The sequence below is a fragment of the Macrotis lagotis genome, chromosome 1, assembly GCF_037893015.1.
Source record: "Macrotis lagotis isolate mMagLag1 chromosome 1, bilby.v1.9.chrom.fasta, whole genome shotgun sequence".
Taxonomy (NCBI): Eukaryota; Metazoa; Chordata; class Mammalia; order Peramelemorphia; family Peramelidae; genus Macrotis; species Macrotis lagotis.
The window spans coordinates 503538435-503550454 of record NC_133658.1 but is presented as its reverse complement, the minus strand read 5'-3'; the positions used below and the strand labels follow the sequence as shown (position 1 = coordinate 503550454).

Sequence of the window (12020 nt, the reverse complement as noted above, 5' to 3'; positions counted from 1 at the left end):
GTAAGAATGTTTCAAATGTATCTTTTATTAAATATTACCCTTTTGATTAACAATCACATTCAATTTTTTGTTGTCTCTCTATTCAACGCAATGGGGTTAAAGTGATTTGCCTAAGGTCACACAGCTAGGTAATTATTAAATGTCTGAAGTTGAATTTGAACTCAGATCCTCCTAATTCCAAGGCTGGTGCTTTATTAACTGTGCCATCTAACTGCCCCTCCTTCTACTACTATTAATGTCTTTCCTATTTATTTTTCTGCTTGTCTTCAAGGTTTTTAACTGATTTTTCTTCCCCTTGAGATCTTTGGCAATTTTAGCCTCCCCCACCCCATTATTCCTTATTGTTCATTTTCTCACTCTTTCCCTTTGCAGAACTTAGAGCTGGAATTTCAACAAAGAAAAGTTAATATGGCACTAATGGTAATTACCAACTATCACACACTTCAGGGTACTTATTAGGGAATTTCTTTTAAGAATCATATCACTCCTAAACCACAGAATTTGAGGATTCCTGCAAAAATTACCAATTCGTATATGTCCTCTTCTGGTTTTGGAATATAATACTGGATCTTGTTGTCTATTAGGAACTTGAGACGAAGGTAATGGATTGCAAGATCTAGTTGATGTGCCTAAAAAAAATACCAAAAAAAATTCCTTTAGCAGTGAATGAGAATGAATTGACAAATTACCACAATAATTGCCTGTAGGATAAAAGGTAGAAAGAAATCAGAAGATGGTGGCACCTGAAGGGAAAATGATTATTTTTCCATGAAAGAGCTTGAGAAGACTATCAAAATTTAAGCAAGGTCATAAGTTATTTCAGGAACATTGATTTGTTTCCTCATATGTCTCCTTTTTACAATGCTGTGTGTTCCTACTTTGCACAGGATGCACTGCTGGATAAGTATGACACAAGTTTATGGATATACTATTATACTCTGATTATTCTTGCACTTTTCTCTTGCCTTTGTTTTTTTATTTTTTCTGATTTCTCATGAAATGATTTATGTTTAAGAATTAATGTTGATAAAATAATTGCTTTTGTATAAATAGGGAAAATGCCAGGGAATGCTTAGGGATACAGTATTATAGAAGTACATACCTCACTCCACCAAACCAATATTACCTCAAAAACTCTGAAAGATAGAGTCTGACAGATAGCTAAGAGCTATAGTAGTGACAGGCTCGAATAAGGCAGAGGGAACATGTTACAAATGCAGATGAGAAAGCAATCTTCATTAGTAGGCAAACCACCTCAGAATGTTAATATATGTGCTTTCTTATAGCACCTCTAATATCTTGCTTATTATTTCAAATGGGGGGGGGAGTAAGGAGAGAAAAAATGTTTGCTTATTGAAAAACTAGTTTTTAAAAAGTTATTCCAATCTATAAAGGAACATAGAAATCCTTAATAGACTTGTTCTAATTAAATAATTAAGTGAAACTATGAACATTGTATTTTCTTGAAACAGAACCCATGAAAGTAAAGGGCCCTAGCTTTATTAGAAAGGAATGATATAAACTTAGTACCTAATGGGTATAGTAAGGTATAAAAATTTCTCCTTTATTTCTTGAGTATTCTCTTATCATAGATCACTTGAATGATTTACTTTTCTAATTCCCTGCCCTACTCGTTTAAATAACCCTCAGTCTTTTTCAAGATCAACCCTTGTAAAACCTGCAAGAGCAAAAATATAATTTGAAAGTATACCAGAAATTCCTGTCTCCGTAGTTACACCAAGTAGAAGCGTGCTAAAATGAGAAAAATATACTTTGGTATTCATAGCATGATAGCGATAGACAGCCTTAAAATGTCATCCTGTCTATGCTATTGTCTCTGGAAAGCAAAACATTGAAACTATTCCAGAAGAATGGCTATTCTTATAATATTCTCTTGTTCCAAACCAAATTTCTCTTGACCTCATATTTTTTTGTGAAAACACAGGAGAAAGATTATATTAGAGAATCTGGACATTGAAGAAACAAAGTATGATTACTTAATTTGTAGAAACCCCAAATCCCATAATAGAAAGACACTATTATAAATGATCTGATCCAAAACTAAATTAAGTTTTCGGACAGGTAATGAATTTGTATACTTCTGACTTTCATGGGACTACAGCCGGATTAAGAATTATATACCACTATGAATGAGATATCAGGAGTGGCAAGGATATGTTTTTTCTCTCAACACATTCAACTTCGATCAATGAATACCATGGAAACAATGTAAATAAGGATTATCAGACTTTTCTGTGGGGGTGGTAGGAGGGAAGGGAGGGTGGGGGAAAAATTGTAAAATTCAAAACCTTACAAAAAGATAGATAGAAACCACTATATAATTGGGAAACAAACAAAATATTTTTATATTAAAAAAAAAGAAAACATTAGTGGACTGGCTTAAGAAAAGCCTGGAAAGACTTGCATGAACTCATGCTGAAGTAAGCAGAATCAGGAGGATATTATACACATTAACAGCAACATTATATCATGATCAACTATGATGGATTTAGTCCTCTACTCAGCAGTTCAGTGACCAAGGACAATTCTAAAATATTTGTGATGGAAAATAACATCCACATCTAGAGAAAAAACTATAGAGTCTTAATACAGGCCAAAGCATACTATTTTCACTTTTTTTAAAACTTGTTTTATATTTTTTTTCTCATGCTTTTGCTTTCCCCTTTAGTTCTGATTCTTCATTCACAACATGACTCATATGGAAATTTGCTAAACATGATTGCTCCTATATAACCTATATAATGGTTACTTGTTATCATGGGAAAGGGAAGTAGAAAATATGTAACTCAAAAGCTTACAAAAAGATGAATGTTGAAAATTATCTTTACCTCTAATTGAAAAAACTAAAATAACATAAAAAAGAATTACATACCATATCACAAATAAATTTTAAATTGCCCCACTCCCACTGAAAAAAACATTTTTAATATTTATAATAATTTATATCATTTTTTGTAAGGTTTTGAGTTTCACATTTTCCCCTCTTCTTTCTCCCTCCCTATGACAAAGAATCATCTAATATAGACTATACCTGTATAATTGTTTTAAACATATTTCCAAATTAATCAAAAGCATATTTTCTAATAAAATGTGTACTTTTATACTGAAGAGATTCTTCAGAATGTATGATGAAAAGAATTACATTACATTCTAAAACAAGAGACTAGAAATACTAAACCTTCTGAAAGGCTCAAAAGAAATCTGAGATCCCATATTCTAACATGTCCTCTACAGAAAATATCTATATTTTAATCTACACAGGAAAATAACCATATTTTCATTTCATACCTTGCAAATTAACTCCAGTATGTCTCTGGCTGTATACCCTGGATGGACAACTATCAAGGCAGGTTGATCATTTGGCAGGCAGAACCAAGAAGGTGTGAAATACTCATGGACCCAAATGTCACAGTCAGGATTGTGCTGGTGCACGTTGGATAACACCACTTCTTTTTCCCTCTGAATAAAGAAAAATAATATTATCAGAATAGCAATAGCTGATCACTTAAAATTTCCTGATACTACTTAGGTATCACACTCTCTTTAGTGAAATCAATGCACATCTTATTTACATTGAAGTGGTTTATTTTACTTCCAGTTTTAGAATTTATTTGCCCTTTATTTATTATATGATTTGGCCTTTGTGCAACAAATTCATTTTCAACCTAAGGTACTAACATTCTATGAATCAGAGAACAGTTATATGACTTCCCTACTTAAAAGGCAGAGAAAAATTTGATACAAAGTGCCAGTCACAGAGGAACTGGAGTATAAAAGCATTAGCCCAAGCAGAACCATTGGTTCACAAGGGCTTATACCCTGGATTCTGTTTTTCCCCCCTCATTTAAATACAATTTTACTATGTCAAAGCCACTATACACAACATGAGTATGGCAACTAAACTTAAAATGGTAAGATGAAATGGTAAGAAAAAAAGAAAGTAAGGAAAAAAATAATATTTTAGCTGATATTATTTCTTTTTTTGCAAGGCAATGGGGGTTAGGTGACTTGCCCAAGGTCACACTACTAGGTAATTATTAATTATCTGAGGCATGATTTAAATTCAGGTCCTCTTGACTCCATGGCTGATCTTCTATCCTCTGCACCACCCAGCTGCCCCTGCTACTTCAATTTTCTTAAAAAATGTCAATTCAGAAGATCCTATGTTCACATTGGAAACTACTTTATCCCCCGACTTAGATTATATGAATGATATTTATTTTATTTTTTTATGTAAAGCCCCTGGTATAAAATATTTGCATGCCCAGCTCCCCCCAAATCACTTCTATATGTTAACTGGGTTCAGAGGATCTGAACCTGTGTTATACCAATGCTTGTTCTAAAAGATATATCAGACTAAGTAAAGGACTTAGAATTTTTCTTCTACTGAATAAAAATCAAACAACCCTTATGTGAGCGATCAATTTTTGTTTCCAACATCCAAACAAGTTTATTAGTGTCACAAGAAAGCAGTTCAGTTTGTGTAGGTTGGTGTACTTATGGTACTTCTTTTACAAAAACAAAACATGTTTATTTTTACCTTGCCATCTGGAACAGTGTCATCATATAATCCTTCTAAAGATTTTTTTATGGTGTCATCTCCCTCTCCAAACACCTGCAAATAATAAAAATCACCATTTTAAAAATCTGAAGAAAATTATAGCACAAACAATTTGGGGGAAATGGTCAAGGGTAGAACATATTACATAAGCTTATTACAATGTCTCACAAGCAAGAAAAAAAAAGAAATTCATATAACTTCCTTTCATTTACTATTCTCTAAAATGGGAAAATTAATTTGTAGAGCACAATCTAGAAACATGATTTTTTGTATCTTTTCCCTCCATTACATCTTAAGATTGGATGAACTACTTGCTTTAGATCCGATCAATTAATTTGAGTTTAACATGTAATAAAGGTCCACTCCCACCCAACCTAGCTGAACACTTTTCCCACAGCTATTGTCCTGTGTTATATACTGCAAATGCAAAGAAAAACATGACTTTTGATTTTCTGAGAGAACACTGATAATGCTGTTTAACTCTGCAAGGAAGATGGAAGCTGAAGTGGTTTATTTTACACAAGACAGAATTTTTTTTTCTTCCATAGGAACCAAAGACCGAAAGGACCAAAAGGCCACTTTATTGAGTATCCTTAACTTCTATATATCTTCCCAGTGCCCTTGAACAACACAAACATATCTCATGAGATAATCAATGGGAGTCAACCATACAAAAAGATCATAAAGTTGCTTGTGCAAATGCTTGTCATACTAACTTATCTATACAGTTTTGGTATAATCCTGTTACATCAGGTGAGCTGCTTCCTGGGCAAACACAAAAGTAGGAGAATGAAGATGTCCCAAGATACCCAGCCAGCAGTATTGCAAAACAACAGAGGGGCAAGAGGGTCTTGGAGACCTTTGTCCTTGTTATCTCACAGCTGTGGTCCTCAAGGATCACTAACATTTCCCCTTCTTTGGTTTTGCCAAATATGCAACTTCATATGATCAAAGTTGGAACTTATAACAGAAATAGCAAATCGAGCAAGAAATGACAAGATAGTCAAAACCATAATAGTAGCTCCAATAGTTGCTCCAATTGTGTACAGAGCATGCTGTCTCCAAGAAGGAAAGGATAAATGACTAAAATAATCAATTTTTTGAGCAGTCTTATCAGTCAAAAGATCATTTTTAGAAGCATCATTAATTTGTTAAGCTAAGTCATATAAATCTTCAGTTTGCATAGAAATATTACCATTATCTACAACCCCATTGAGGTGAATCTTAATCTTGTCCCATGAATGATGTGACTCATTATATTGTAATTTCATCAAACAAAAAGAGGAATATTGATAATCACGTGCTAAACTAGCCTTATATTCTATCATGTCTACCTTATCCCCAACATTTTCGATAGTATCCTTTAGTGCTTTCATAGCCTTATAAAATTCTTCATCTATAATTCACTGTTCTTTAAACCCCAAAGAGACATTCTTAGCTAATTCTTCCAAAAATTGGGCCTGTACTATTTTGTTTCTTACAATACTTACAGACATTGCTAAGGAAATTGAAGAAGCAATAAGAGATATTAAATACAGATGACACATGAAATATACCTTTTCTCTCTGATGGCTATAGGAGAGTGAGATATTCTTTCTTCTATTTCTGAAAATACTTGATCAGCCCTACTTTGATACCAACCCTGGGCTTTTACAGGTATCATAACATATTTTGGTCTAGTAACTATGAATATTGTTCCTCACAAGACAGAATTTGTCATTTATTCCAATCTATAGAACTTTCTTGATCTCCATTTACTATTTTGCTTGGATAAACAGGTTTATCCACTATTTGTGATACAAAATAGTCTTTTGTGTAACCAATTTAGTAGGAGAGAGTAAATCTGACAATATGAAACATTATATTCTTCTTGAGAGTGATCAGAGAAATTGGTATACATAAGCTTGGTATACATACAAATTGGTATACATAAGGTATACATTCTGGTCCTGACAAAGTACTGCAACCTTAGACATAGACAGTTGAGTTTGAATCTGGTCTCAGAGACTTCTCAGTTGTATCACCCTGGACAAGTCACTTAACCTCTAAAAAAATGGGGATAATAATTAGCACCTAAATCCCAGGACTGGTAGGAGGATCAAATCGTAATTGAGCACTTAATAAAGTACCTGATACACAGTAGGCACTATATAAATACTAGCTGCTGTCACCATTATTATGCATCTTGGAGATAGCAGAGTGAAGGATAAACTGCCATCTTGGTTTTCTTCTTGTTCCCCTCAAAGGCTGAAATGGAAGTTTCACTTAGAGAGAAGTGGGCCAGATTGCAGATCAAGATATATAAAAATGTCTGAACATAAACAAACATCTGTCTTACAATAGAATAAATCATTTTGACAGCTCCTGCCTTCCTAACAGGTTCATAATTGATTCAGTATGAATTTTTTCTTTTCATTTTATATATACTTTTATAATTTCCCTTTCACAGAATCTTCAAAATGGCGTGTGTTTATCTGTACATCCGTGTGTGTGTAAATGTGCTATAGTTTGTTATTGGTTTCATATATCTTGTTTTATTCTAAAGCTATAGGTCATTCAGAATGAGCAAAATAACTTCTTATTTGAGATTTTCTTTGTGTTTTCCTTAGCTATTTATTTGTCCAATCCCATAATGGTAGTAGATGTCTTAAAATTTTTAAAACTTTTAAGGACAGCTTTGCAGCCATACTGCTTCCTACATTTTACTTGAAAGTATGTGGGAGGAGAAAAGTGAATACTGAAATGGTGCTTCAGCCAAAATCTAGATATTTTGCCATCTTGGGGATGTTAACTAAAATATTTCCAGATGGAGCATCAATTTGATAGTAGATCCCATTCCTTCCAACCCCAACCCCCTCCAAAATCCTTGCCAATGGCCTCCTTTCATTTTTTCTCTCCTAGCTAAATGTCCCCCTTCTCCATCACCATGGAAAAAACCCAGAGCCTCTGCTCTACTCTGATGCACGAGCCTATTCCTCTCTTTATGATGCTGATGGGTGGGTCCCTTCATCCTCTTATTCCCCACTATTGCCCCCTCCAAAAATGTCAATTTACACCATATAACAAAAAGATACCAATTACAATTCTTCTGGTAAGATGGAAGACCATCATGCCTTAACATTTACCCTACCCTCCTATAACACTCTTCTGAATAATTGGCACCTCATCTTTTGATTCTAAAGATCAACCAGGATTTTACAAATTCCCTAAAGCCAAACACTTCTACTTTGTGTTGTCTCCCATCATTGAAGTGTAAGCTTCTTGAGAGCAGGACTGTCTCACCTTTTCTATTTAACAAAGTGCTTGGCAAAAAATACCTGCTTAATAAATACTTTTCATTTAGTCATTCAGTTTTTGGTTGTTTTTTTTTGTTCTGTTTTATAGCGACTAAGCAATTGCAAGAGTCCTTGGTTAAATAACTCTTAAGTGTCCTCTCCAAAGTGTATTTGCTAGCTTTTATTATATGTATTTTGTGGTTAATTACTGTTTTAAGTATCACCTCTTAATTTGATGGGATTTTGTTTCCATTTTCCATTTTGCTTTATATAGATTTTGCCCTCTACATATAGGGATATAGCAGACCAAGGATCTAGAGAATACCCCAATTTCCAGGAAGCTCATCATCCTTGGAGCATTCAAAAACCTACATAGCCTGGTTAAAGTCTATTCTTCCAGGCAGATTAGACATTATACTCTTCTTTCCTTTCCCCAAAAATAACTGCAATCCAGTTGAAGTGTCAGACTTGCTGTTCTTGCTAAAAAACATTCCAGCCCTGATCGGTGCTTCTGTACAGCTGCTAAGCCTGTGTTGGCTACACTTGCCTTTTGAGAACTTCTTGATCCTTTCCTAGTCTAAGCTGAAGTGACAAATTCTTCAAGCAGACATTCTTGACTATCTTAGTTGTTAGTCTTGTATCTGTCCCCTCTGCCAAACTGCTCTGTATCTATCCAGTTAGCATATATCTTTTATTCAATTATTTGCAAATGTTTTAATTCTACCAATAGAATATAAGCTCCTTAAGGTTAGGAACTGTTAACTTTTTATTTGTGTCAACTAGCATCCAGGGCAGTGCTTATCTCATATAATAAATGCTTGTTGATTGACATATATATATATTTAAATTTTCCCAGCTGAATTTGTTTCAGAAAGTTTTTTTTTAGATTTTTTGCAAGGTAAATGGGGTTAAGTGGCTTGCCCAAGGCCACACAGCTAGGTAACTATTAAGTGTCTGGGACCAGATTTGAACCCAGGTACTGCTGACTCCAGGGCCAGTGCTTTATCCACTGCGCCACCTAGCCACCCCAAGAAAGTTTCTTTTTATAATATATTTTTGTTGTTAAGAAACTGCTAGAAGGAAGGAAAAAGAAAATACCCTACTCATTACATGCTCCCCCCAAAAGAAATTAGCAAAAGTAATGGATTTTTAACTACTTAGAATAGAAAATTTTTGTTTCAGCTACTTTTCAGCCAATCTGGAATAATTATTATGTTTAGTTCAAATGTATCTAAATACTTCAAAAGGCATAAATTGTTTAAACGTAATTGTTTACAATCATGACTTCTTATTTTGGTTTTTAAATGGATGATTATTATTTTCTCTTGAGGTCTCATGAATTATACTAAAGACTTACCTGAAAACACTGCACTTGGAGAGAGATATCATGAAACAAACCATATTCAAAAACAAATGTTGAAAGCACATGCACTGGCACTAAAAGAATATTTACCTTGCCCAGAAAAATGCATATAATGAGTAAATGAGAAATGTTTTCTTCAATGCAAAGATAACATATTTCATAATATTCAAATAATTGCTAAATGATCCTACAGGGCATATCGTACTAAAGATTACCAACAGTCTATTGAAGATAAATGAAATTAAACAAATACTTATTATACTACTTTGCTCTTTATTATACATAAATCAAATAGATAAACTAAGAAGATAAACCAAACATATGGAATAAAATCAAATAAAAGAATTCAAAAGAAAAAAGTTGTTCATTAGTACCATCTATTTACTTGCAAATAAAAAAAATTAGTGATGTTATCTTTCATCTCTTTGTAAGAACCAGGAATCTTCTAAATTAATGTCAAAGGCAAAAATTATACTTTCTAATTCTTCTTAAATAACTGATATGATTTTGTAATTCACCAATTTCATTTTAATTATGTTTTCTATGGTTTGCTTCTTAGTATTCTTTTTTTTGTGAGAATTTCTGTCAAAGGCATCCTCGTTTTACCACATCACGAACATGTTCACAACTTTGAAGTCATTCTCAGTTCCTCATTCTGAATCATTCCACAGTCAATCAGATGAGGAGAGTTGTTAATTCTACCTTCATAATATCTCTCACCCTTTTTACCATGCCCTTCTTACCACTTACAAGGCAATCTACTTTAGTGCAGACTCTCATCACCTCTACTTTGAATCACTGCAAAAGCCTTCCTGCTCTCCTACCTGTGAGATACTCTACAACAAGCAATATTCAAAATAAAAGTTTTTGAACTCAACTATCCCTTTTCTAATCTGTCCTTCATACAGCTATCAGAGTCACAACCCTAAAACACATATATGATCATGTCACTCTCTTATTAATATCCTCTAATAGCTCCCTATTACCATTAGGTAATACTTTCTTTTCTAGTATTTAAAGTTTTTTTCCAACAGGATATCAAACTAATTTTCAGCGTTTTTAATTTTTTTTTTGCAAGGTAGAGGGTTAAGTGACTTGCCCATGGTCACACAGCTAAGTTATTATTAAATATCTGAGACCAGATTTGAACTCAGGTCCTTCTGACTCCATGGCTGGTGCTCTATTCACTACGCCACCTAGTTGCCCCTTTCAACCTTTTTATATAATCATTCCTATTTATATATTCTACCATCCAGCCAAATTCGATTTCTTCCTGTTCCTTACCCATAACATCCTAACATTCATCATTGGAATTGACTCTCCCTCACATCCTCTGCTTTTGGAACCCCCGGTTACCTTCAAGGCTTAACTCAACTGCTACCTCAAGGTCTTTTCTCATCTTGCCAGCTTCTAATGCCTCCCTCAGATAAGACTGCCTTGTATTTAATTATTCTGTGTACACACACACACACACACACACATATAAAATTATGTATAATATATATAATATATAAATATAAATATATATATATATTTGGGTGTTACCTCCTCCTAAAGAAAACAAGCCCCTCGAGAACAAGAACACTGATGCTTCCCCAGTTTCAAGTAGTTCATGGCACAATGAAGGTTTTAGCCTTACATGTATTTGGATATCAAACCCCTGTCAGAGATATTATATGTATATCTACACACACACACACACACACAATACTTGTATTTAACAAACAGCCATTTCCTAAAGAGAAATGGGGAAAGGATATGAATAGTTTTCAAAAGATGAATTTCAAAGTATCTACAACCATATGAAAAAATGTTCCAAATCACCAATAGAGAAGTGCAAATCAAAGCAACTCTGAGATTTTACCTCACACAGTGCAAATTGTCACGAATGTCCAAAAATGGTGGGGCAGCTAGGTGGTGCAGTAGATAGAGCACCGGCCCTGGAGTCAGGAGTACCTGAGTTCAAAACCAGCCTCAGACACTTAATGATCACCTAGCCATGTGACCTTGGGCAAACCACTTAACCCCATTGCCTTGCCAAAAAACACAACTAAAAAAGAAAGTCAAAAAATAGAAATAACTTGAAAATGGAGAGTTATGGAAGAATTTTGTTGTTGGTTAATTGTTTTAGTCTTCAGGACCTTATCTGAGGCTTTCTTGGCAAAGATACTAGAGTGGTTTATCATTTCCTTATCCAGATCATTTTCCAGGTGAGGAACTAAGGTAAAAAGGATTAAGTGATTTGCCCAGGGTCACCTAGCTAGTAAATTATCTGAGGCCAGATTTTTTTTTGAGGTTTTTGCAAGGCAAATGGGGTTAAATAGCTTGCCCAAGGCCACAAGGCTAGGTGATCATTAAGTGTCTGAGACAGGATTTGAACTCAGGTACTCCTGACTCCAGGGACAGTGCTCTATCCACTAAGGCACCTAGCCGCTCCCTGAGGTCAGATTTGACCTTACTCTGGGTCTGGCGGTCAACTCAGTGATCTACCTAGCTACTCTTGTGGAAGAATAGGTACACTAATACATTGTTGGTAGAGCTGCAAAAAAGGTTAAATCACCTTAGAAAGCAATTTGGAATTGTGACAATGGAAAGAACCAAACACACACACATACACACACACAAAATCAAAAGTGAACATAACAAAACTATAAAGACCTAATGAGACTCAAAAAAAGGGACACAAGAAGAGAATCTGATCTCCCTCCTCCACTCCTCCCCAACTTTGAGGAGGTGGGAGATCCACAGATGTTATACACTGCACATATTTTTAGACTTTTTTCAATGTACTGATTAGTTG

General features: G+C 34.3%; 1 protein-coding gene across 7 annotated transcripts in view; it reads right to left on the bottom strand.

Annotated features, from left to right (window-relative positions):
- TIAM1 (TIAM Rac1 associated GEF 1) overlaps nucleotides 1-12020 on the bottom strand; it is a 355527-nt gene that overhangs the window by 63172 nt on the left and 280335 nt on the right. For all 7 annotated transcript variants that reach the window (XM_074214024.1, XM_074214023.1, XM_074214022.1 and 4 more), the window contains 3 exons: nucleotides 4562-4636; nucleotides 3310-3480; nucleotides 525-629 (listed from right to left, as the gene is read on the bottom strand). In XM_074214024.1, coding sequence (XP_074070125.1) covers nucleotides 525-629; nucleotides 3310-3480; nucleotides 4562-4636 — 351 coding nt within the window. The remainder of the gene's footprint in view (nucleotides 1-524; nucleotides 630-3309; nucleotides 3481-4561; nucleotides 4637-12020) is intronic.